The sequence below is a fragment of the Columba livia genome, chromosome 16 (genome assembly GCF_036013475.1).
Source record: "Columba livia isolate bColLiv1 breed racing homer chromosome 16, bColLiv1.pat.W.v2, whole genome shotgun sequence".
NCBI lineage: Eukaryota > Metazoa > Chordata > Aves > Columbiformes > Columbidae > Columba > Columba livia.
Window position 1 is genome coordinate 14,765,993 of NC_088617.1, and position 26,220 is coordinate 14,792,212.

Genomic DNA, 26,220 nt, shown 5'->3' on the forward strand with positions numbered 1-26,220 from the left:
GACCCGGCATCACCAGGAGAAATGACTGGGGCAGCGCTCCCTGGGCTTGGGGAAAACTCATGCCAGGGATGCCAGGACCAGCATCTGCTAGGGGTGCAGCGAGGTGACCCCAGGGATCCGCAGGGAAACCAGAGCAGGCAGCTGGGGCTGGAGGGACACCCTGGGACACCCATTCCTCCTGAATGCTGGATGCTGTTCTTGGAGGGCTTTGTAAAGATCCAGTCATACTACTGTATTTCCTGATCTCTTTTTTTTTTTTTTTTAAGTAGCTGGACAGAGTGTATATGTATATATATTTTTTTTAGTCAAGGACAGGTAAATGTTGAAAGCCCTGACCGATTTGCATGCCATTTGTTAGGTGAAACAAATCACGTGCATTCCATGCCAGCCCTGCACTTTGCCAGGAGCTCTCGGTGCTGCTTCCCAAAACTTCTTGGGTGAAGCAGAAGCCAATGTGATCACTGTCTCATTTCCAACAGTCACCCAAATACTCAGAGTGCTGAATCTGCGCAGCAGAGCCCCGGGCGCCTGCTGGCGCAGACTGACACAGTGACATGCCAAGGCTACAGCTCACTCTCCATTACCTGCAGGCAGGTGACGTGCAGGCAGCTGCCTGCTCCCCTCTCCAGGCACAGCCAGCTCGGGCCTTGCAGGCTGACTCACCACAGCGTGACTTTGCCCAGTGACCCCATGGCCTGGAGCCCGGCTCAGGTCATCCCCTTGGCTGGGGTGGGTGTCCCTGAAGCCCACACTAGCATGCCACAGAGAAGTTACTGAAGTAACTCTGTTTATCTTTCCAAATTCAGTATCAGCAGACACTGCTTAGCCTGGGGACCAAAGGCAAAGCCACTCCAACACCCGCAGGCTCTCGCTGCCAGCCCTGCAGCACAGCCAGTCAGCAGAATGACACAGGCTCCAGTGCAGGGTGGCAGCTCTGTCACTGCAGGCTGGGACGCACGCGAGGGCTGGGTGACCACGGCTTCCTGACAGCTGTTCCCTGCGCTGGCGAGATTAAAGACACCATTTCCCACTGCCACCAGCGCTTGAGCCCACAGACCGCAGCACCCAGGGCCAGGCCCAGCAGCCTCTGCCGACTGCTCCAGGCTGGTGCGCAGCTCACACCTCTGCTTTATCGCATTTGCAACAGCTTCTCCCCAGCAATAAATCACTGTGGCTAATAACCACCATGAGAAGGGGGCTGCCTCCCTTTTCTTGCAGTAAAAGACCAGGGAATGGTGCAGCAGAGACTGAAGCAGCTCCCATCTCAATGGGGAGAGTCATTCCATAAAATCAGCCCTTTAGGGGACATGCTAGTGCAAATGGGACGATTTAGCCCGGGAGGAGTTTAACCCTAGCAAGAGTTGTTTTGATGCATTTATTTATATCTACCCCTATATGGCAGCAGGATTAAAGGTTAAGCTCTGCACTCCTGCTGCAGCAAATAAGAGCCATGTTGTAATCACTCCGTGTGAAACAAGCACAAATAAAAGCAGCAAAATGGAACCCCACTGGCTGCATGAACCGTTGTCTTCAAGCAGGAACCAGACTGAGGGTCAAGCTTGCATTATGCTGTAATTTCTGTGTCTCCTGCAGACGCCTGCACTGCTCTGACCCGCGGTGCTGAGCAGCTCCAGCTGTTCGTGGCATCAGCTGAAACTGCCATTGCCAGCTGGCAATGCCCTCCATGGGACATCCCAAACGAGTGCATTTTTTGCTTAGAAATGTTTCAATGTTAATGGGCTTCTGCTCCCTGCCCGGTAACGCAGGGTGAGAGCTCTGCCAGGTGGCGGCTCTCATCCTGAGGTGGTTTACGCCCTCCTGCAAGATCCTTCAATTACAGAAGACTAAATGTTATTTAATTTGTGACTGTAGGTTGAATAAGACTCAATTAAATTTTGCCCCTTGTGAATTTGTGATGGGGAATTCTCACCTGTGGTACCAAATGAGTCCTAACTGTACCATGCATGACACAGACACACAAACTGCTCTATTAATGACAGTTTTAATAAGTGTTCTATCTTTATAGGGACAATTTCCTGCCGTGTGACAAGCTTGGCACGATGTCAAACCAAACTTTGGTCCCATGGTCAGCCCATGCTGAGGACGAAGGTGAACCCGGTGCTGTTGAGCATCCTGGGGGTTGTAGCGCCCATGGGATGTTCCCGGTACCAGCCCGCAGGTACCAGCCCCGCCTCCCGCACCCGCTGGTTTGGAAGGTGGGTGTCCGGGCGCCGCGTCCGAGGCTTTGAGCTGCGCACTCACCTCCAGCCTCCTCATCTGTGTCCCGTTACGGTTTCTCTTTGAATGAGGCCCGGGCAGCGATACAGGGAGGAGGCAGCGAGTGTCCGGCCGGGCCGCGGCCGCTCCCCCGGCAGCCTCAGCCCCTGCCCGTCCCCACCCGCGGCCCGGCCGGTTCCTCCGGCCGGCGGGACCAGCGCATCTCCTCGCCCGCTCCCTCCCCGCCCCCCCGCTTGTCCCGGGCCCGATCGCAGTTTTGTTACTCCAGCTCTTCTTTTATTTTTCATGCATTTCCTCCCCATTCCCGCTGCGTCCCGGCTCCGGAGCTCGCCTTTCCCCCTGCACAGACCCGGGTTTCCCAGCCGCCCGCCGCTCTCCCTTCGCTGCAGCCCCGCCCTTCCCCGCGGGGCTTCTGCCGCGTCCCTCAGGGCAAGGAAGGGGCCAGGGCTGACCCGGCTTCGGACGACCGTGTCCCCGCAGGACCGGCCCCACACGGAGCGGGACGCCCTTCGCGGAGCCGCTCCCGTGCCCGGTGCCGCCGCCCGGCTCGGGGCTAAGCGGGGCCGAACCCCCCGGGCTGAGCCCTCCCAGACCCGGACCCCCCCACGCGGGACCCCGCGCTCACGTGGGCGGTGCCCGCCCCCCCGGTCCCCGCCTTCTCGGCGCCGCCTCCTATTGGCCGCTGTGGCCGCCGGCGGGCGGGCCGCTTTGTGACGTCACGATCAGCTGTCGGAAGGTCCCGATTTGTGCGGGGGAGCGGCGGGCGCTCGGCAGAACCGCGCGATCGGCCCCGCCACCGGCACTACCTCAGCGCTCCCGCCGCTCCTCCGCCGCTCCCCTGCGCGCCGCGAGGAAGGTCAGTGTGGGCAGTGACCCGAGGGCTGTGCGCTGCGGGGCGGGGGGATGGCCGGGGCTGCGCGGGCTCCCGGTGCCCCCTGCGGGGCGAGGGGGGTTGGCGGGGGGGGGGGGTCGGTGGAGGGGGGGGGCAGAGGGGCCCCCCCGCGCCTGTTGTTTGTTTCTTCATCAGCGGATTAAGATTCGAGGTTGGTCTCCGCTCCTATTGGCTCCGCGCTAGTGACGTATGGCTCATTTGCATATGACATTGAGACGTCATACGGCTGTTCCCCCCCCCGCGTTCCGGGCGCGTTGTCCTGCGGTGACCCGGCGGAGCGCGGCCCCCCGGCCTGCCCGGGGCTTCCGCTGCTGCGGGGGGGTCGCGGCAGCGGTGCCGCCTGGGCGTCCCCCCCCCCCGCCTTGATGTCCCCATCTTCCCCCCCCCGTGTCCCGGTCCCCCCGCGGTGTCCCCATCTTCCCCCCCCGTGTCCCGGTCCCCCCGCGGTGTCCCCGTCCCCCCCGTGTCCCGCAGCTCTGCGGCCGGCAGCGCCTGCCGGTCTCTGCTGCGTTTTTCCCCGGGCATATCGCAAACGTGGACATGTCTCTCAGTTTTCATGAGAGGCTGTTTTGGGTGAAAAACGGGGCTTTTTGGAAAGAGAATATAAATATATAATATAGAAATATATGTAATATTGAAACAGCTACATCTGTATTTTCTATTTAACTACGTGCTTTCCAGCAAATACTTGGTGCTTTTGAATGCCTCCGTCTTTAGATATTGATTTATTTTGTAAATCCAAGTGATTTTAATGAGATTTGGGTGTGTGCTTACATATTTTCATTAACTGTGGTGCCCGGGAAGGAGCCGTAGTGGGTGAAGGACGCTGGCAGCACCACCGTGCCCTGGTTATATCAGGTGTAATGTGTAGTGGCTACTTGTCTAATTACTGCTCCAAAATGCTCCTACTTTGGGACAGCTCAAAAATATCATTAAGTGCTAAAAGGTCAACAAGGGGCCTCAGCAGCTTGGCTGAACCCGGGCACTAAACCTGCTCCCATCTGAGGGGCCGAGCCGCTGGAAAACTTGGACTCTGTGGAGAGTGACTGTAGAAACATGTTCAAAGGGGCATTTGTAATTTTTTAATACTATATCTATGCATTTATATCTCTTGTATGCAGGAGAGCTACAGCCCTGCCTAGGGAGCCTGAGCAAGGGCACCAGCCAGGGCTGAGCTGGGCGGGTGCCGAGCGCTGTCGATCATTTGGCCGAGGCTTTGCTGGGGTAGGAAACCACCCCAGAAACAGGTGCTGGGCTCCGGTACAGGACTGCACTGTACCTTCTCTCCCACTGGGCTTAGTCTAAAAAGTGTCAGGAACATATTTTTTTTCTTTAAAATAAATCTTTCCTCTCTTTTTGTATTTTATAGTTTTTATATTGTATAGTTTTTATAGTTTTCTGCTGTAGCTCATTGTCACCATCAGGAACCCGTTGTGTCAAATTGGTGCTTATCTGGCTGAACTGAAAAGGAAAAACATAAAGGAAGTGTTCCCCCTTGAGAATAAACCGATATCGCCAGCTCGTAGCAGGACTGGAAAAACTTGAGATGTGAACTCTTATCTAAGAGCTGTTTAGCGCTAATTGCACAGCGGGCCCGGCAGGCAGGTCTCGCCCAGCGCACGTGCGGCCCTGGGCAGGTGCGGGACGGAGCTGGGGGGCTCGGGGCTCCCGCGCTATCAAAGGCCAACTTGCCGGTTCTAGGATTCGGCCTCCTGTGATTTATGGAGGGTGCGGTGCTGGGGCTGCTCCTCTCCTGACACGTGCGCTCCCAGGGACGCTTCACCTAGTGCACCCCAGAGAGGAATCTTCTGAAATTTCATAGGATGGCTCACAGCAAATCTAAAAGCGTCTTGCTTGCTCAGACCCCGCCAGCCACCGACAGATTTTCCAGGGCGGTGTACGATGCCATCAAATAGCAGCAGGTCGGGTTTGTCCTTGGGACAAGGACCTTCCCTGCAGCAGTTCACGCAAGGGAGACGGTGCGGGTGAGGAGAACAGCTCCAGGAAAAACACCCCCTTTCTGCGAGCCCAAGACCCCCTCCTTCAGGTGGGATCTGGAGGAGCACATGGGGACATTGTCCATGCTGAGCTCCTGGGCTGGCTGAGAAAGCACGTCCAGGTGCTGGCTTCAGCTGCCGTTAATAAGAATCTCTTTAAGAGTGTTTTGGAGAATTTTTCTAACTACTCTCTGCCTTCGCCCCGCACCCCTTCCCTGCTCTGCAGTGGAAGAGGCTCTGGCTGTGGACCGGCCTCTGGTTTGCTGGAGTCTGTGTCGGCAGCAGCCTCGGGGTCCAGCTCCGCCAGTGCTCCCCAGGGGAACCCCATAAACGAGGCCGCTGGTGAAGTGGAGGGAGCAGCAGGAGCAGTTGCCAAGTGACCAAATGCATTAATCCAGCCCTGCCAAACTGTCTTGGCCCCTGCCAGCTCTGGTCCCATCCTCGATGGGGAGGGACAGAGGACAGCGCGGGGATGCTTCACTGGTCATTTGTTGTGATGTGCAGCCCCCTGCCCAACTCCCAGACCCCCTTCTCCTTCACTTTGTGTTTCCATGCCAGGTTTAGGATTTTGGTACATACAGCGAGGTGAGAGCAGCCTGTGAAACACTTGTCTAATTTAGGTAAAATGAGTTGAAAATAACATTTCCCAAGTGGGTTGGAGGAAGGCACCTGATTTATACCTCCAACGCCTGCTGTGATGACTGCGTGGGGTATTATTAGCTCTGCCGAGGAAGGACGGCTTCTGCCGCTTGTCAGCAGCATCCCTCCTGCCGCCGAGTATTTATGGAAAGTTTCGAGGAGCCTGTTGCCACTTCCAAGCGGAGCTGCTTGTTCTTGCAGCCTGTGACTTTGGGAGCTGCCGGTCCCGCGAAGCTGCGGCTCCCGCCCTGGCGAGCTCCTGGCGCACCCCGGGGCTTTGCTGCCCATCCTGTTGCCTGTTCTTGGCTTCCGGGGTTATTTGCAGTGACAGTGACTCATAAAACTAATTATTGTGTCAAGGTCTCTAAAGGAGGAAAAAAACAACTCTATGCTTTATGGTTTCCTTACTCCTACTTTAACTTTTAATATTTAATACCCTGGGGCTAGTTTTAAAAGGCTTTCTGGAAGGACTCTGATAAACTTTAGTGGTTAGGAAATTCATCTGTCCCCAGGTGAGTGTCACCCATGGGCTGTCCCCTCGTGCTGGCAGTGGCCTGGGGTTGACATGCTGAGCGAGGGGCTGTGTGGAAGCCTGGGAGGGGTGGCAGCTGTCCTGCAGTGGTGACACCGGCTCTGGCAGTGGACAGGGCACAGTCACAGCAGTGTGGGTGGGTGTGTGGCTGTGGGGGCAGCTCAGCTCCAAGGATGTGGCACACGGGCCCCTGTGCCCCAGCGCTGGCCGTGACAGGTACAGGTGGCCTCAAAGAAGGTACCAGAGCTCTGAGCAGCCCTGGCCACTGGAGGGACACAGAAGCCACCACCTGGTCCAAACTGCTTCTGCGGGCACCGTCTCTGCCTGGTGACAGGGCACTGCTTGGGCAGCAGTGAATTAAATCCCTTTGCAGGGACAACTCCAGGTCCCTCCTGCACTGTAGTTCTCCTGAGGTTGCCAGCTCTGGTTTCCCTGGTGTAAATGGGGCAAATGTTTGCTTCAGGGAAAGTGCTGGCTTTCCAAAAACCTGGAGAAACTTTGGAGCTTGATCTGCTGATGGCTGTGGGCTGTCCCAGATGGGAAAGGGCTTGGTGGCAACTGCAGGGACTGAGGTGGCATGTGGCCATCTGGGGGCGGTTGGTAGCAGCCGGCCAAGGAGCCTCTTGCTATGTGAAGGGCCAAGAGAGTCACCCCCAACTCTCTGTGGTGGTGACACTGAGGAGCTGATGTTCATGGTGGTTTGTGGGGAGGATTTGGAGTGACTCAAGGATGATGCACTGATCACATTGGCCAGGAGCTGCTGCCTTCTGGGGCAGATGGGAGATTATAGACTCACAGAACAGCTTGGGTTGGAAGGGACCTTCAAAACCCATCTAATCCAACCCTTATGGGCAGGGACATCTTCATCCAGATCAGGTTGCTCAAAGCCCTGTCCCACCTGGCTTTAAACACTTCCAGTGATAGGACGTCCACAGCTCCTCTGAGTAACTTGGGCCACTGTCTCAGCACCTTTATCGTAAAATATTTCTTCCTTACGTCCAGCCTAACCCTACCCTCTTTCAGTTTAAAACCATTGCCCCTGGTCTAGTCACCACAGGCCTTGGTAAAAAGTCTCTCTCTGTCTTTTTTTATAAGTCCCTTTAAGCACTGAAAGGCCGCACTAACGTCCCCCTGGAGCTTCTCTTCTCCAGCTGCACACCCCAGCTCTCCCAGCCTGTCCCCCAGCAGAGCTGTTCCAGCCTCGCATCATTCCTGTGGCTCCTCTGGCCCCTCTCCAGCAGGTCCATGTGTGTCCTGTGCTGAGGACCCAGAGCTGGACCAGCACTGCAGGGGGTTCCCATGGGCTCACCCCTCCAGCCTGACAAGGTCTCTTGCTGGATCCCGTCCCTCTGGCACGTCAACTGCACCACTCGGCTGGGTGTCATCTGCAAACGTGCTGAGGGTGCATCTCGGTGATAAAGAGCCTGATCCTGCTTCTTTAACACAGTGGTGCTGAGGATTTCAGAGCAGGGAGAATAAAGCAAGGGTGAGGCTCATTTTGGTTCTTGCTTGCCAAGATCCAGCTCTGGCTCTCAGGAAGCCTTTGCTCTTCCCACAAAGCCCGTCTGGTCACATTGTCTGTCCCTCTGCCCAGCTCCTGCTCTGGTCAGGACAGGCAGCCAGGGCAGCCCTTCCTGAGGATCACAGCACGGTGCAGCACCTGTTTGCCACCACCATCCACACTGCCACCAACCCACGGTTGCTCTTGCAGATTTTACCAGTTAACCAACCTCCCCAGGTTCTTGTTTGGGATTGTGGTGCCTCCAGGCAGTGGGAGCTCAAGGAGCAAGGCAGGTTTGCTTCACCCACGGCGCTGCTCCTGCGAGCTCTGCCCTCCCTGCATAGCCCACCCATGCACCACAGACCCCAGCACTGGCTCAGGCCACCCCATGCTCCCTGCACAAACAGGGGGACAGCTGGTGCCTTATCTAAATCCTTTGGAGAATGAGCCTTTAAAGTGATCCATCTCATCTTTTGCTCTTGCGGAAGCTTTTAACTTCTTCCTGCTGCTCCTGGAGCTATGGCACTGCCTGCCAGCCCCTTGCCCCAGCCATCCTGCTGTGCTGGGGGTTTGCTCTGTGCAGGATGGCCCCTGGCAGCCTGTTAGCACAGGGCTGGCTGTGTGTGGTGGGACTGTGGCTATCCCAGGGCCTTTAATTAGAGAGATAAGGAAAATGAAGTTTGGGAGAGAGGGCAACTGAAAATAATAATAACTGCTGCGTCTTGTGTCTTCAGGAAAGGAAAATTATCTTCAGGTTAGGGTGGGCCCCTGTGGTGTCCAGACACTTCAGCTCCTGGCTTTCCCATCAGTGCACTGGTGGAGAGTGAGACTGGCATTGCTCCTGTCCAGCAAAAGCTGCTGTCAAGTTTCAACAAAATAAAAATAAGAGGTTTTGTGCTCACTGTTTTGGCTGTGTAATTTATCATTTGGCTTTAAACACACTTGAGGATGAACTTGCTGAGGGCTCTCCAAGCCAAGCCCGCAGAGCCGAGGGAAGCGTGCCGGAGTGTCGGGCAAGGCACTTTGGCAGGGCCGCGTGTGCCAAGCCAGCCGCGGGCCAGCAGTGAGCTCGTTCTGGGCCACCTGTGCTGAGACAACAGGGAGCATCTCTGCCTGGCTCAGACCTTGGCCTGTGGTGGCTGCTTGGGTGCTCTTCTGGGTGACCTTCCCTTTGTGGCTGGGCTGGGGCCACTGGACCCCCCTCCCCTGTGTGCCAGCTCTTGTCCCCAGCTCTCTGCTGTTGTGTGACATGCGCGTCGGGGGGAAAGACTGAAATTTGCACATAGGCCACTGGCCAAGGCAGACCGAGAGCATTTCCAGTGTCCTCCCCAGCCTGGCAGGCGCAGGGTGCAGCACAGGGGATGCCGCTGTCGCCAGCCCCCTCCAGCCCTGCTGCGTCACCCTGAGAAGCTGCACAGTGACGCTGGGGTCAGCTTTGGCCCAGCCCTTCTGCTGGCCTGGAATGCTGCAGGCAGAGCTGCCCCAGCTCAGAGAGCGCGTGGGCCCGCTGCTGGCCGTGCACCAGGCCGGGGCCATGGTGGCCTTGGGGGACTGGAGCCCCCCTGGGCCGCTGGGTGCTCCTGCCCCTCTCCCTCCTGCATGGGGACCTGGGGAGGAGCAAACAGCGGGAAGACCTGAGGCATCAAGAGCAGGTACCTGGGAGCAGTGGGGTTTCTGCCACAATTAGATATTTAATAAACAATAATATTAATGTAATATTAAAAGATATTTAATAAATAGGCAAGTGCTCCAGGCAGCTGCCAGATTTCAGGTTGCAGGCAGGGAGAACAGGCATGTAATGAAGCTGGGTCTGTACACCGCAGCCTCCAGGGCTGCCCTGGCTGCCCCTCGCCAGCCTGGCCCATGGCGAGCGGGTGTGCACGTGGGTCCTGTGGGTGGGAAATCTCCACTGTGCAAAGCACAGAGCACATGAGAGAGCCGAATGGGCTGATTTCCATTCATCACCCAGCTGGATATCAGCCCCTCTTCATGTTATTTGCCTAACTTGTATTATTACACTTTAATGCTCCAGGAAAGGGAGGTGTCTGGCTAACTTAATTGTGAGTGCACTGGAGGATAACGGAAATGCCGTGGCTTTGCTGTGGTCATGGCGTTGATGGGGGGCTGGGAGGTAAGGGCTGTGTTGGCTGAACCTGCAGCTCTCACTGCGCTCAGAGGACACAAATCTGTTGTGTCTCAGTGCCCCAGAACACTTCACTCAGTGCTTCCAGGGGAAGCCAGAACCCTCTTTGGACAGGGAGTGGGGCATCCTCACCAAACTCTGATTCACCGTAGTGAGAGGCTCCGTGAGTCTCAGCCAAGTCCCTTTTGAACATGCTGTCCCAGCCAGGACCCGGCTGGCTTGTCTGCAGCTGGGTGGATCTGGGTGCAGGTAGAAGGGATGAAGCACGTTGGGGCGGCTGCCATCCCAGCGGGAGCGGCACTGATGGGGACGGACCCTGGGCACTGGGGTCTGGAGCCAGGTATGGCTGCAGCCGCCTGGTCTGTCCTGCACCTCTGGCGCAACTGGAGTCACCTGGAACTGGAGACCTGCTCAAGGGGACAGTTGGTGTCACCTGCTGCCCCGGCCATGCCAGCGAGGGGGAGCCGGGTGTCGTGGGGCTGCTTTCATGCTCTGGCGCTCCCTTCTGCATCCTGGGGCAGAGGTGCAAGATGAGCCCCTGAAGCCCAGGGGATCCCACCCGTGGGGAAAGGCCCCCTCGGTTTTTCATTTTCTGCTTTGTGGAGCAGATGTTGTACCTCCTGAGGCACCCAGGAGAAGGCAAAAGGCACAACAGTCCCACAGTGAGTAAACACCAATGTGCCCGAGCCCCAGATCCAAAGCAAGCACTGGGCAGCTGTCCCAGCAATGCTGAGCCTGGAGAGGCCACTTCAACAGGGTGGTGGTCTGGGCTGGAACTTGAGCCGTTGGAGAACTGGCACGTGTATGGACCAGAGCTCAGACACATCGTGCCTCCCTCCACCCTTCCCAGTCTGTGTTGCCCACAACAGATGGGGTTTCACCAGCGTCCAGAACCCCTTGCAGGCTCTATGTCACCTTGGCCAGAGCCATGGATTGGGGGGTTTGCCCTCTAAATGCACGCACAGCAATGTGCCAAGCAAGGCATAATGCGGCTGTCCTCTTGCTCCACATCTAGCTCTGGGTGGTATTTTAATGCCCTTTGATGTCTCTGGATCAAAAAGCATTTTCCCTGCACGAATGTCACTCTGCACCTTGTGGCTGCTGTCTGTCTGTGCTTCTCCAAGAGCTTTGCAGTCGTTAATAAAATTAGTGAGTCCCAGCATCTCCCTGAGCTGCAGGGAATGTGTTTCCCCAGGAGTAAACCAGTGATGAGCGTAGATGGAGCAAAGTCTCGCCCAGGGCTGGGATGGTGCCGTCCCCACACTGCCCCACTGCAGGGGAGTGACCTGCTGGTCCTGCGCTGCTGCCTGTGCGCTCAGGGCCGAGACACCACCCATAGCCAAATGCTTTGGTTGGTGGCTCCTTGTAAGGTCCTTGTAAAGGAGCGGTGATGACACATGTGACAGTGTCATCTTTTGGGGGCTGGTGGGTGACAGCTGCATCGGGAGAGCATCCCTGCAGATACACACACAGCGCGGCAGTGGCGACTTTCAGAACTAAACCAACCTCAAGCAGGTATTGGCACAGGTGCGGCTGGAGCAAAACGCTGGTCAGGACTTCTTGGGACGCAGTTTGAGGAGGGGAGGGTGGTCACACTGGTGTGGCTGTGGGTTTTGGGGACAGCTCGTGCCATTGGTTCTCAGAGAGGACAGCAGCATCTTACTATTTGCCCTCTCCTTCCAGCAAAGTTTCTGCCACCAGCCATGCTTGGTGCCTGTTTCGTGCCAGGGGAGGCAGGTCCCAGCCTGGCTTTGGGGCTGTGTTTGGCTCTGCCCGGCCAGCTCCGCGGATGGGTCCCCCGGGACACCCCACCGCTGGGGAAGGGGACACGGTGCAGGCACCCAGCCCTTCGCTGCTGCTTTCAGTGTGCACACTGCCTGTGAGAGGGTAGAGCTGGGACAATCCATGGCACCAACCAGTGCTGGAGCCACCTTTCCACTCTCCCCTCTGGCCTGTTGGAGCCCTTGGGATGCAGGAGGGCCGCGCTGCCTACCAGTCCAAATGGAATATTCCTTTTTCTTTCCCTTTTACAGGCCTTTGCACTGAAGCCAAGTGAAGAACCTCAGAATTGCACTACACGCTGTTTAACTCAGCTACGATTTTGCTAGCAGCAAAGAATCTCTGCCAGCACTGAGACCTCGAGTGCTGTTTTTCGCCCTCCCTGCCTGTCGCTCCCATCTCTGTGCCTGGAAGCCAGCGCTCAGCAGTAGCTCTAACTCACCATCTATCCCCGGACTGCTTCCCACCATGTTTCAGCGCCTCACCAGCCTCTTCTTCAGTGACAGTAGCACGCCGGAGGGCCTGGAGGAGCCCAAACCCTTGGTTGAGGAGGAGGAGGAGGAGGATGGCTGGCTCATAATTGATCTTGCAGGTGAGAAAAGGAGGGGAGATTGCTTTCCTACAGCCTCTGCTGTACCTTGTCTCTTTGGAGCTGGGCAAACCCCTTGAGACGACAGCAGATGAGCTTCCACCATGTGTGATCAGCTCTGCCCTTCATCCCTCCTCCCCTGGTTCCCCTGCCCTGCCCATGATGCCCAGCGCTGTGGTCACCACAGCAGTCCCGACCTGCTCCTTCTCTTTCCCTTTCCTCTTCCCACGGTGGTTCCCGATGTTCTGCCAGCATGGGAGCAGCAGCAGGAGCAGTGTCCCCAGCTGGGGCTGCATGGGAGCCCCCAGGTGCCTTCTGGCACAGCACCAGCCTGGGGAGTTCAGCCAGGGTTTGGGGTGATGCTGGTGCTGGGGGCTTGGTGAGGGATACGGTCCACGTGGGCTGTCTGCCTGCAAGCCGCGGCAGTGCCGTGGGCTCGGCCGAGCTGTGCCACGGGTAGCACTTTCCCAGAGGAGCTGGGCTCGGCCACTCCTCGTGATGCCCCTATAGAAAGCAAACGGGGAGCCTGTTCCCCTTGGGGAAACCTGGTCCTGGGCGCCGGTGGGGGGCTGGGGTGTTCCCCACACGAGGGCCCACAGCGGCAGTGCCTGCTTGTCCCAGCTGGGGACATGCCGCCAGCAATCTGGACACGTTTGGGTCATTTGAGTCCATCGGGCGCAATCAATTCCAAATGGCTTATCCTCCCAAGTCATTCCCGGTGCTCACGGTGCTCATGCCAACAGCACGCAGACAAGGGATGTTTGGTGCAAGGTCCCTGTACCTAGAGATCCCTCCAGGGTTCCCGTTCCCAGGGACAGCGACAACCATCCAGAGCCCTGTTTGACACCAGCCAGGGGGGTCAAATTCCTTGTGTGCTTCTCCAGCTCCATTAAGACCTTGGCGTTGCTATTGCAGAGTCGATGACTCAACCAATTGCAATGATAATTTTATGACCTTTTGCTTGCAAATCAAGCAGTGAACTTAGACAAACAAGCCTGCCTGCGCGGGAGCTGCTCCATGGCCATGCTCTGCTTTTGCAGCCTCTGGTTAGTTGTGGCGCCGCAACCCAGGGGATCACAAATGCATCCTGCAGGTTTAGCAGGAGGGTTTTGTCCTCCCTCTTGCAGGTATTTGTTCTTCAAGCAGGTGCTCCCTGCCTGCCCTCCATGCACTGAGCAGAGAGCAGAGCTTGTTTTCATGATGTGAATTGTTCATTAGGGTTTTTGCCCCATGCGGTGAGCTGGAGAGGGGACCAGAACGTGGATGGGGAACAGGGACAGCCCCGAGCCGGGTGGGAGCCCTAAGGGAACCTGCTGGAGGTGGGTGGGTGGTGTGGGCACAGGCGGCCATGGAGGATTCCCTGTCCCCTGGGCTCGCTGGTGCCTGTCCCAGAGGGGTCACAGCAGTGACGTGGGAGGGTGCTGGTTGCAGGGAGGTCCCTGGAGCAATGGGCACACAGCTGCCACGTGTCGGGGCCAGCTGGCAGCGCTGCAGCATGCCCAGAGCATGCCAGAAGGAGCCAGGAGTTCCCCCAGACAGAGAAACTCTGGCCTGGGCCCTCATCCCCTGTATCCGAGACTGCAGCCATCTCCACAGGGACCCAGGCAGGACTTTGGTATCAAAGGCTCTGTTTTTTTCCAACCCCGTGGCCCATCTCTCAGTGCAGAGCTGGCTTTCAGCAGCGTGTCTGCCTGGGACCTGCCACCCCACTGCTAACCCCCAGTGGCCCTGCCCCTGCCTTTCCCCATAGCATTCCCTGACCAGTGAGGGACTGATTTATGTCAGCCCCATTTGTGAGGCTGGAGTTATGCAAAGAACTTTAAAAACTAAACTCACTGGCTCTAGCCCCCATCCTTTCCCATCTCACAGCCTGGCTCCTTTCGACAGCAGGGCAGCCGAACAAGCCTCTGAATTCGTTCCCTCTCAGTCAGGTCTTTGACCCACGTGTTGCAAAATGCACCCTAATTAACCAGCTCTCCCAGGAGCGTTTCAGATGCCTCTCTTGCCCACCACCCAGCCTGGCTCTGCTCAGCACCCAGGGAGGGAGCAAAGAGCATCTCCCGGTGCTTAGTGATACAGCTGCAAGTCACCCTGGAATTTGGAGACTGCAAAATATTCCTTGTGACGTTAAAACCCACCTTGGCAAAGGGTGGGACAGGTAGCCATGGACGGCTGGGGCCGGGCTCAGCTGCGCTGGTCCCCTGCTCCCCACGCCGCAGCCCCGCTGTAGCGGGAGTGCTGCTGGACCGGGAGCGCTCGGCTGGGCTCTCCAGGCTGGCAAATAATCTCCAGCCTGGCATGTCAACAACTATTAATAGCTTGATATCCACTGACCTGAAGAAAGACGCTCTCCTGTTCACAAGGCTAATTGTGGCCTGCCCTGGGCCCCGGGCTGGGGCACGGTCTGCGTGAGGAGCTGGGGACATGCTGGGTGGCAAACACCGGCCTCATGTTTCATGTACTCTATTTCTCCACTGCAAGAACACATTCACCTCTGATTTCCCCTGCACCCTCACCCAACCGCAGGGTCACACATGGCTGTATAGATACTGCACCACATTCTCCCGCAAGACCAGTTCCTTTGAATCCCTGTGGTGAGACCGGGAATGGGTCTGGGTACTCCACTGAGCCTGACATTAGGTGCAGGCTCCCTTCCCATATCACAACCAGTAATTCTGAGCACAGGCAGCCCAGAAAAGCACCAGCCCAAGCGCTTTTGCCAGGTGGAGGTGAGGCTGGGAAGGCGAGGAAGGCTGGGGTGTTGGAGGGATGTGGGATGCAGCTCCTGGATCAGCCACCCAAAACTCGGCCTCTAATGGACTGAAGCTGAAGGTGTGGTGAAAACCTTTGCCGAAGACTTTATTCCCCCGGTTTCTTCCAGAAAAAAAAAGGTGTGAATTGTTTTTTTTTCCTGTGTGTGTGCTTGATTTCAACGTTTGTGAATTGCCGGGCGGTGTTTGCAAGCACAGGCGGGCCGGCTTTCCTCCGGGGTGGGATGGCGCGGCTCAGGTGCCGTAACAACAGGCAAAAGCAGCATTTTTTGCCAGCTGAATTTCTTCCTTCGTTTTTGAGAAGGAAAAACAATTGCTGTGGTTTCTCCCACTTTTTGGTTAAACTACCTGACCAGAAATATTTCCATTGCTTGCTGGCTTAGCAAAGCCAGACCCTGCAGCGCCAGCAGCCGCTCTGGTGCAGCGGGCACTGGTTGGGGTGCGGTGGGGGCACTGCTGGCGTCTCCCTCCCCGTGAGGCGACGCCGTGCCCGTCTCTAGCGGTGGTGATGGTTGTGGGGTGTCTCTTGCACTAACGATGCCCCTTTCTCTCCCCCCTCCCTCCCCACTGTACATGGTATGTGTGTGTCCCCGCTGTGCCCCGCATGGCTCTGCACCCCCGCCACCCCAGGCAGCCGTGCCCGCCCTGGCGCAGCCCGGCGAGCAGGCGCTGGCGGTACCGGGCGCTTGGCACGATCCCGCCCAGCACCCCCCGGTCCCCCACCGCCGCCCACCGCTTCCCCGGCTCCGGCCGGTCCCTGCTTGATGGACGAGAGTTGGTTTGTCACCCCACCCCCCTGTTTTACTGCAGAAGGGCCCGGCCCCGATGGCATGGGGAGCAGCCCCATGGAGGACCTGCTCATCGAGCACCCCAGCATGTCCGTCTACGTCACCAGCACTCTCGAGGTGGAAGGGGAGGGCACCGACGATGATGCTGCCGGGTGAGTGTGGCCTGGGGTGCTCACCAGGGGCTGCTGTCCCCTGTGCCCGCTGGAGAACTGGGGTGGACGGTCAATCCTGGTGTCCTAAATCACTGTGTACGCCCAATGGAGCTTCACTCATGCTGCTCGTGGATCGAGTGAGGCTGTGCAGGACCTCATCGTCCCATGTCCTACCTCAGAGAGCACCCTGCACACCTGGCAGGTGCCCCGGCTGACAGCCTCTGTGTCCCAAAATATTCTGCTAAGGTGATCTCAAAACCATGTTGAAAGCCATGGGCACAGGACCATGATCTTGCCACTGGGCTGCAGTGGGAGTGGGCTGTGTCCCCCTCCCTACCCCGAGCAGTGTCACCTGTCACCCCACCACCAGGCCAGGAGGGTTTGCCAGGCTGGGCTTAAACATGGGGTCTTGCACAGGTATGGTCCAAGCAGAGCAAACGCAATGGAACGAGGTGGCCTTTAGACACAGTGGTTTCCCCCAAGCTCCCCCAGGCTGCAGCCCCTGATCCCCTCCTGGCTCCGTACTGGCCCAGCACATGGGTGTCCCACAGCTGCAGGGGACCAGGACACCCCTGGCCATGGATGCAGGTGCTTCTTCCTTCCCCAAAGTCCAGCTTAGTGGGGTGAGAAAAGTTAAAGAGAAATGGCCCCACCGTCCTCTCCTCCCCCAGGAGGTGTGGGCTGGAGGCCCCCACCCTCCTTCCCCGGGGCCAGAGCCTCGCTGCAGCCCCTGGGGAGCTCTGCCCCCTTCCCATGGGTGCCCCGTAGCAATAGGACATCATTGACCACGCTCACGGGCAGCCCCAGTCCCCACCATGCCCTGGGGTCCCTGCTGCCCCCCAGTCCCAGCCCTCCAGCACGGCCCACAGGAGCCCCTTACCAGGGCGAGGGAGGAGGAAGCGCATCCCCCATGCCACGTGGTGATTCACCCACAGTACAAGAATTTGGGGTGAACATCCACCCAGGCTGGCGGACGCCTTTCCTCCAGGGCTTCTGTCTTAGTAAAGTCTTCCTGAGGGACACAGCTTGATCTCAAGAGCTTCAGAGGAACCTCAGCGCCGAAGGGTGCTGAAAGGGACCAAAGGGAGTCAGAACTGGGCAAGGGGACCAGATGGGTCACAAACAGGATGGAAATGGGTCAAGGCTTGGCTTCCCTCCACTGGGCTCAAGGGACCTGGGTACCGTGGGGACAACCACATTCCTAGTGGTGTCTGAATTTATCCTGCTGCCCTAGAGCCGCCTGTGCTGGAGCCTCCCCACCCTCGGCAGGCTGCTGGGGCAGGAGGGGACCGCGTCCATCCTGGGGACACGGTGTCACGGTGCAGGGTGGAGACCCTGGTCCCCTTCTTGCCGGGGAGGGTCAGGGCTGGGTGCCAGTGGCCACTGACGCCCCTTTCTCCGCAGGGAGGAGCCGGAGCCGCGGCTGGAGCAGCACGTCCCGCACCGCAGCGGGTCCCTGGCGGTGCAGGCTGCCATCCTGGAGAAGGTGGGGCAGGCGCGGCGGGTGCAGCGGGCCCGGCAGCGGGCGGAGAGGCCCTGGCTCAGCCAGAAGGCCCTGCAGCGGCAGAACCGGGCTCGCCAGCGCCCGCTGCGCCGGGACAGGCCACACGCCGGCACCTTCATCCACCAGCCCTGCCAGCGCCACTGCAGCTACTGACCTCGCCGGGATCTGCGCCACCGCTGCCCTGGCGCCACCGCTCCCCCGCCACCCCGGCGAGGGAGACTTCACCCCCCGCCCCGACACCAGCCACCCCGGGGGCACCGGCCCCCACAACCACCGCTGACGCCGGCTGCAGTTTCACTCCACACCCCCACACCTGCGCGCTGGCCCCTGCTCCTCATCTTCCTCCCCCCACCCTCGCCGCTCCCCTTGCCCCCGACGCCGCCGGGCCTGCAGCCCCTGGAACCGCTGGCATGGGGGGCTGCGCCACACCCTCCACCTGTTTCCAAAATCCACGGCGAAGCCTGTTTGTCCTGACGAGCCCGGGACATCAGTGCCTTTCTTCATGGCATCAGGACTCCTGGTGTGGCCAGACTGGGATGTCACAGGCAGAGACACCGAGTCAAGCGAAAAGAGCAACAAAGCAAGATGATTTGAGATTTTGACACTAAATAATGCTTCCTCCCCCCAAAGCCAGCAAATATCCCCCTCTCTTCTTGATTTCTTAGTTACATTTTTACCCTGATAAGACAAAAACCCAACTGCTGGTCCCAAAAGGGCTTGTTGTGGGGAATAGCTGGTGGAAGCCCTTGTGGCACGGTCAGCCAGGCGGCTCATGGCGCCTCGTGGTGTTTTTTTTAAAGACAACCTTAAAAGCAATCTCAGGAAACAAAGCACCGTCCCAGCACCTCGCCAGAGCCCCTGGAGGGGCTGCCCAGCCCGGGCCAGCGGCACCGTCACCATTGCCATCACGTCACGTCACCGTCAATATCGCCATCACGTCACCGTCACCATCGCGGCACTGCGGCTGCTGGTCCCACCAGCTGCTGGCTGCCCCCTCCTCCTGGAGCCACTCGTCTGCCCACGAGCCGCACCTATATACATATATATATACATATGTATGTGTGCGTATATATGTGTCCATTTATTTGGAAGAGGCACCGTTGAAGCCAAGAAGCATTGGCTGCCTGGCATTAACCCCTGGGGGAGCAGAGGAAGGGACCTGTGCAGCTTCCCCGAGGTGGCAAAAGCACGTTGAAGCTGGTGGTGAAAGGATGATGAAGAGGAGGCCGGGGGAGAGGCTGAAGTAAATGCAAAGATGGAGCTGGGAGCGGCTGCGAAGGGACAGGATGGGGCAGGCCCAGCAGGGCCGGATGAGAGGGTCGCTGCAGTGGGAACGCCTTCTTCCTCCACTAAAAATTGTGTCATTTCCCATGAAGGGCCAAATTCTGTTGTTGGCAACACTGATTTTTAATGCAAACCCTTCTCTTCCCCATGACAGACTCGTTCTGCCTTCCGAAGGACACGGTCCAGACTTTTCACTGCCTCTAGCACCAGCTGAGATGGCTCCAAACCCAGCAGGAATTTGATGGTTCCCCCTCCAGCTCTTTCCCTTCAGGGCCTGGCTTTGCACCCTGTGCCCTGGCCAAGTTCTGACCACCGAGTTGTGCGCTCAGCCTGGATTCCCACCCTCTGAGACAATGATCCCACACACACCCTCCCAAAAAATGCTGATTTCACAGAAGTTTCTTCTGTTCACCACATTACATCCCTTCATATCAGCTTGGGACCTGGGTCAGAGGAATTGCGGTAAGCTCAACTGCAGACAGCTGATACTTATTGTTGTTTAAATGAGATTAAAACCAAAATGAACCCTCTTACGAGCACCAGGTCCCAGCTCTGCCTGGGAGGGGCCGGCTGGTGATGCTCACCTGCAGCATTTACCTTTTGCTCTGATGACACAACATTCCCAAAAGTACAGAAAGAATGAAAAGCCCATTTCAACTATTTCAGCCTTTCCCTTTCAACTCCTCCAGGCCAGTTTTGTGTTTCAGGTCCCCCTGAGACCCAGTGCCCTCATCACATCAGTGATGTGGTGCCTCCTGCCCCTCCAGCTGCAGCAGCCGGTGCCACCGGGGCGAGCGCGGTGCCGGCTGCTGTGCCGGCTGCTGTGCCGGCTGCTGTGCCGGTTGTTGTGCCGGTTGTTGTTCTGGCTGCTCTGCTGGGCCCTATTGTGCACCCACCACATTGGTTTGCTCAGCTGCTTTTTCAGCCTTCCTGCTCAGCACAGTGGCATTGGAGCAGATTTTTCACAGCAGTGATTTATCCGCTGAGAAAGAGCGGGTTGAGGAGCCCAGTGTCACCCCCAGCCCTTGGCATCCCCTGCTGCTCCTTGGGCCTCACCGTGGTCACCGTCCCTCGCTGCTGAACCGACGGCCACGCTGCACATCACCATGATTCATCTCTGGTGTCTTCTCGGTGAAGAGACTGCCAGCTCCTTGGCTCGAGGGGAAGGTTTACATCCTTTAGCTTCCTGGGCTTCCCATTAAATGCCTTTTTTTACACCGAAGAGATGCCCGGTACGAACGGGGAGCGTGGCGTCTGCAGGGATATTGGCACAGGTACTTGTGAGGACGAGCAGGGCTGAGCCCGAGCTCCCGGGTGCGCAATGGACGTGCGACGCCTCCCCCGTCCCACTCTTCCCATGTCGCTGGGTGACGTGCTCTGTGGCCACCAGGCAACAGCATTAGAGGAAGCGTTTTCTCTCTAGCCCAAATACATGTCAAGAAGCGGACAAGCCAAGAAACGTCCTGCCTCCCAACCCGCTCTCCATTGCAAATTCTCCTCCTGTGCATCTGCAGCCATGGTCACTGATCACTGGCTCCCAGCACCGTTTCAAACGGCTGATCCTGTTATTCCGTCCTGGTTTTCAGAAGCTAATGCAAACGGTTTTCCTTTCTCCTTTCCATGCCAGTCTGAGACAGCCACCATGGGCAGGAAGCAGAACTGTTATCACATTATATCAAGAGTATGTTTATAAAGGATTAATAAATTATTAATAATGTTTTCATGAAGAGGTTAATCCAGAGTCCTAGCATCCCACAGGTCAACGGAGCCCACTTATCGCAGCATAGATGGGCTCCTACGATCCCCGCCTCTGTTGTTTACACACTTGCTCCTGTATTAACATCTAATAACCACCTATTAACCCCCTGCAACGTGACTGTGATCCACCAGTGCGACCGGCCCTCCTTACGCTGCGGCAAAGGCGCGTTCAGACTGTGCTTTGCAGAAGCCCTGCAATGCTCCTCTCCTGCCAATGGTGAGCACAAGACCCGGCCTGATACCAAATCTCCTGCCCAGTGTTGCCAGAGCAAGAAAACGCCTTTACACTGAGCTTACGAGTCTCCTCGAATCTTAAAACAAACGAAAGGTGCTTAAAAACTGAGAACTTTTCCTGTGTGTGCACACGTGTGCATGTGTAGATATTCCACGACACGGTGTGGGTGTTCGGTAGGCTGTTTTGGGGTGTGGGTTTTAGTTTTTTTGGGGTTTGTTGGTTTTTTGCTTGCATCTAGTATTTTCAGTTTGTGACCAGCTGTGTGAAGCTCCCGACGGGAAGGTGAAGCAAACACGGCGCTGCTGGCCGGGGGGCCCTCGGGCTGCTGTCCTGCGTGAGTGGCCAGGAGGAGGCTTGCTTGCTTTTCTTTAATTGCGTAAGGGGAAACCACAGCACGGACTCAGGGACAAACAGATACGCTGGGATCTTTAAAAATGTGGGGTTTTTCCGGGCTTCTCCGTTCGGCTGCGGGGTTTGTTCCTGTCTGTGGTGCTGCAGGACGTGGCCCGAGCCTTTGGCCGCGTGTCAGTGAGAGGCTGCGCAGCCGGCTGCGCGCTGGGAGAGCTGCGGGTTCCGTGTTTGATGCTCTGACACAGCACCCGCACAGCTCCGGCGGGGGGATTGGACTGGATGAGCTTTTGAGGTCCTTTCAAATCCCTAACATTCTGTGATTCTGTGAAAAGGAGCTGTGGCCACTTGTGGTGACGCCGTCCCTGAGCAGCAGCCCTTCTTTGTTTGCTCATGTCCCAGAAATTCACTTTACTGCTTCTAGGATGTGGCTGCCCCTCCTAGGGCTGCTTTGTGAACAGCCAGGTACGGATTTTAAGCTATGAGCCCCCGGGGATTTGGGAAGTGGAGCGGAGCTGTGATTGTGCCGCAGCTGCTCTGGCACCCACCATATCCCAGGGGTCAGGAGCAGCCGGGACGGGGGGAGCTGTACGAGCAATAACATGGAGAACATGGAGAAATGCTGATGCAGGTGACAGGCAGGAAAAGTTCATGGTGGAGAGAGTTGGGCACATCCCGGTTTAGTAGCACCAGCTTTGCCGGGTGGTGCCGCAGCTGTGCCGGCCGGGCTGGGATGGACGAGCTGGCCCTGGCCCCACAGCAGCTTCGCAGCCCCCGCTGGTGCGGCAGAGGGGACAGGCAGGGACGGGGATGTGGGGACACTGGGGCCGGGCCTTTCCACCGCTCACAGGCCCGTGCACAGGGCGTCTTCTCTACGCAGGGCACCAGAGGTGTGCAGTTCAGCTGCCTCCTTTCGGTTGGGGCCAGGGCAGCTCGGCTCACACCAGCGCGGTGGTGAACCCCAAAGCGAGTGGCGAGGCTGCCCAGCCATCACAAGTGCCACCTCCTGTGACAAGCACCAGATCACAGCTGAACACACGCACCCCCGGCAGCTCCCGCGGGCTCCTCGCCACACGGCGCCAGGGCAGGTCGGTGGCCGCAGCACACGCAGGACGACTCGTCAGCCACAGCAAAGTCCTGTGGCCAAATTTGAGCTCTCACCTGCACTGCCAGGCTGGCGGGACCTGCCAGGGGAGATGGGGGAATGTCCTTGTCACCTAATGCTCTGAAACTTGCGCTCACAAACGTGCTTTCCAAACAGCTCTGCTGTAAACCTTGATCTGGAAGGGAAATGATTCTTTCCATGGGAGTCAGCGTTTCTTTTTCATCGTGGATAACATGAACACACGGCTCACCCCAAAGATCACCCCTGCGCGAATCTTCCTTCTTAGATAATTTCACATTTACATCTTACTGATACCATTTCCCTCTTCCATCCAGCCTCACTGCAGAGATAAAAAACATCCCACTAGATGTTTTGTCATTCCGGTCAAAATGAAAAAACCCCAAAAGATTAAAAAATACTCCAGTGAGGTTTTAAACTCAAATCACACAGCTTTGCAATCACTCAGTTCCAGTGCTCCGCGTAAAGTAGAAATTATTTTTCAGGTGAATTTATTGAAAAACAAGCGACTCCCCAAAGATTAAACCATATAATAATTAGAAAACAGCCAGTAAGAAGTGGTAGGACAACTCAAGAGAAACGGTTCTCAGCCTCTGCCTGTTGCTGCCTGGCAGACAGCAGCACCAGCTCCCCTCCTCCCGTCCCTGAGTCTTCCCTGCACGTCCGGGTTTAGAACAAGAGGCCGCGTGTGTCCACGGTGACTCTGTAGCCACTGGGGATTGTCAACAGCCATCATTTCCACGGGTGGCTCGGATGTGCCCCTGGTTCGCTGCACCTGCCTTGGGGTCTGCACTCAGAAACAGCTGCTGGAGGCGGGAGGGACACCCAGCACCCCCCAGTCCTCTGAGATCCCCCAAGTCCTCCCCCGGCACAGGACTTGTCTGGTGATGTCCCCAGCACCGCTGCTCGCAGCGGCCACAGCCCGGGGGTGGACACCCCACGCTACAGCCCTTCCGTCCCACGGGACTCCCACCGTCACACCAGCTGGGGACATTAAAGGGCCTTAAATGGGGCCGATCACCTCAGGGCTTGTCTTCTTCAAGGCAGAGTTTTCCATCTCCACCTGCTTCTCTCAGATTTGCTCAATACGATGTCAAAGTGGTGAATAATTTCCCGGTGTCCTCAAGGGATCGGTCCTTGTCCCACGGCCATGGCCAGAGCAGCTGTCACGGGTCACAGGAGCGCGGCGGCAGGAGCTGGATGCGGTGGTGGGGGAGGCTCTGCCTGCCGGGCAAGTCCCTGTTGTGGCGAGAGGTGTCCCCAGGCCCACCGGAGACAGAGACGCTGCCTCCTCCAACGGGTGCCCATGGAGCGAGCCCCAGGCAGAGCTCTCCCCACCACCCCCTGTTCCGTGTCATCACCATCATCATCAGCCATGCCTCAGCAAACGGCCTTTCCTTTTGCTTCTTAAAAGAGATGTGCATCAATACCTAACCCCTCAACTCTTTCTTTGACAAAGACGAGCGGCTACATTTAATAACAAAGATGGCTCTGGCGTGTAGTCCTTTCTTGAATTCTCTTTCACAGAGGGGCGGCACAGGTGTCTCTGAGCTGACGCCTCCTGGGCCGGCTGAGGTGTCTCTTTCCCAGAGCAAGCCCAAAGCTCGGTTAGAGACGGCACCGCGTGCCGGGAGCGTTGGAGCCCCGCGCGGAGCCTTGGCTGTGTTACAGCGAGCCACGCAATCCCTCTGCCTTCCACGCAGCGTGCGAGGAGGAGGAGTGTGTTCCTTGCAAATGGAGGGGAAACCCGCACAGTGAATTATAAGTGCAGCCTAGAAAGGGGGTGCACAGGGAGCCCAAAGTTCCGGCACTTGTCCACGTTCACCTCGCGCGACCATGTCAGGGAGCAGCTCTGCCCAGACTCACCGACCCCTTATCCTCAGCTTTGTATTGACACAGTTATGCTTTGGGAAACCCAGGGATGAGGGAACAGCACAAGGCGTAACATCAAATAGTAATGTTTTCTCCTGTATCATAAATATATCTGTACAGAGCCACTGAGCACTGCAATATTTTATTTGTATGTATCAACCCCAGGTATTCTGCTTGTAAAACTCATGCACACACTTTGTCCATCTCTATTGGGGCTGGCTGTACATGTGCCTTTCACCCTTTCTCATGGTTTGTCATCTTTTCTTAACACAACTGCAGAACTTGAATAAATCGGTGAACTATAGTTAAAAGTCCTATGCAAGAGACAACTGGGGAGTCAGTTTTCAGTATTTCTGTGTTTCTATGTTGTTCGAAAAGCAGACGCTGGGATTTTCAGAGAAGCCTCACAGAAACAATGCCCTAAAAAGCATTTTTAAACATTTTAGTTAAAAAGCATTTAGCATTTCAGACACTCAATCTCCTGAGCAGCTTCGAGAAGCTCAGCCTAAACCCCAGTTCCTCACCAGTTTGTGTGTGGAGAGCCAGCAGCAGTGGCAGCACCAGCACCAGCACTTCTCCAGCACGGCGTGTTCATAGCTGCTGTTTTCTTGCAAGAGAAAGGCCAAGGAAGTGCTGTTGGTTGGAAGAGGTTGCCTTAAGCCTGTCCTAAGATGCACCGGAGAACGTCACCGTCTGCCCGGCAGAGCAGCCGGGGGCGCTGGGGAGGCCCCAGGCGCCAAGGCCCCGCGGCCCACGCAGCCGCTCGGTCACCCCCTCCGCACCGCGCTTTTGAGAAGAGGAAAGAAAAGCCCCTGTTTTCCTACATCACCTGTGCTGTAGGACCGACACCTCGTCTGAAACTCAAAGCTGACAAAAAATGTCCTTTTGTGTGTTACGTGTTAAATCGGTGTGAGCAAGGTCAGTAAAGGAAGGGCGTCTGCTTCTTGTAGGACACTGTTGAAACGTTTGCTGCGTGTCAACAGGCTGAAGGACACGACTGCCTGGAGTATGTTCGTAGTGTGCCTGTGCGTGTGTAACCTGGTTTTGGTCGTTAGGTTGTAAAGCTGTCTTTTGACTGAAAAAAAAATCTAATATAAAGAAAGAACACAAGAAATAAAAAAAAAAAATATTTAAATGCTATTTTATGTGTATTCCTCTAAAGTCTGTGAGTAAACCAGGTTGCAAAAAGCTTTGATTTTTTAAATAAGCTTTTACAAGTCAATGCTAAGTAACAGAGTCAAGTCAATAGGGAAAAGTCGCCCTTGAAGACAAGGGTGCACAGGAGAGGGGATGGTGCCGGCTGGGTCCTTTGAGGGGATTTTTTTTCTCTCCCCATTACCAAACCCTGAAACTCAGTAGCTGATCAAGAGCCAAAGCAGATGCCGATTGCCCTGAGAAAGGGGCGTTCGCATCAGCCCAAGCCCACAGCAGCAGCCGGTTCTCCGAGCACACAACAGCCTGGTACGTTCCTACCGTCCACCTGGCTGAGGCCACTGCTGCCTCGGGGCGACGCGGGCTCGGAGCATCTGACACGAGGAGAGGCCACGAGTGGGATGCTCCGGGGATCCCATCCGTGGGTGCGCACACCTGGGGGGGAGCGCAGGACACAACCGGACTGTTCTCAGCCCGGGGCAGGAGGAGAGCCACAAACCAAGCTGAAAAAGAAATGAAATTCTACTTAAACGTAAGAAAATGCCTTTTTGCTGGGAGGGTGGTTAACCACAGGAGCAGGTTGCCCAGTGAGGCTGAGGAGTTTCCATCCTTGGAGATGATGAGTGGACACGGCCATGAGCAGCCTGCTCTGGGCAGGGCGGGATGGGGCTGGCCCAGGTCAGATCAGAGCCAAGGGGCGCCGGGTTGCTGCCGTGATGCCCAGCTGCTGGGAGAAGCACGCCAAGGAATCGTTAGGTTAGATATTGGGGAGGAAAAAATAGGCGAGAGTGAGCTTAGACAAAGCTCATGGGAAAACTGAAGTTGCAGCAGGAGACAAAGCACAGGGTGACTGGGGCTGGGAGGGACCTCAGGAGATCTTCGGTCCAAGCTCCTGCTCGCCGCAGGGTAAATACCGAGTTCGG

General features: G+C 57.0%; 1 protein-coding gene across 2 annotated transcripts; it reads left to right on the forward strand.

Moving 5' to 3' along the window:
* Positions 1-2,934: 2,934 nt before the first annotated feature.
* On the forward strand, positions 2,935-25,285 carry TP53INP2 (tumor protein p53 inducible nuclear protein 2). 2 transcript variants are annotated; one of them, XM_065032714.1, is made up of 4 exons: positions 2,935-3,094; positions 11,976-12,313; positions 15,712-16,021; positions 17,426-25,285. In XM_065032714.1, exons 2-4 carry the CDS (start codon positions 12,190-12,192, stop codon positions 17,676-17,678), a joined length of 687 nt encoding a protein of 228 aa, XP_064888786.1. In that variant the 5' UTR covers positions 2,935-3,094; positions 11,976-12,189; the 3' UTR covers positions 17,679-25,285. The 2 variants fall into 2 exon arrangements, with proteins under 2 accessions (XP_064888786.1, XP_064888787.1); XM_065032715.1 differs by having other exon boundaries at positions 15,892-16,021.
* The last annotated feature ends 935 nt before the right edge of the window (positions 25,286-26,220 follow it).

Excerpts from the sequence above, each read along its gene's own strand:
- TP53INP2 (XM_065032714.1), top strand. The coding sequence starts at position 12,190 with ATGTTTCAGCGCCTCACCAGCCTCTTCTTCAGTGACAGTAGCACGCCG. Across the intron at positions 12,314-15,711 it reads GCTCATAATTGATCTTGCAG|GCAGCCGTGCCCGCCCTGGC; the intron begins GTGAGAAAAGGA and ends CCGCCACCCCAG. Across the intron at positions 16,022-17,425 it reads ACCGACGATGATGCTGCCGG|GGAGGAGCCGGAGCCGCGGC; the intron begins GTGAGTGTGGCC and ends CTTTCTCCGCAG.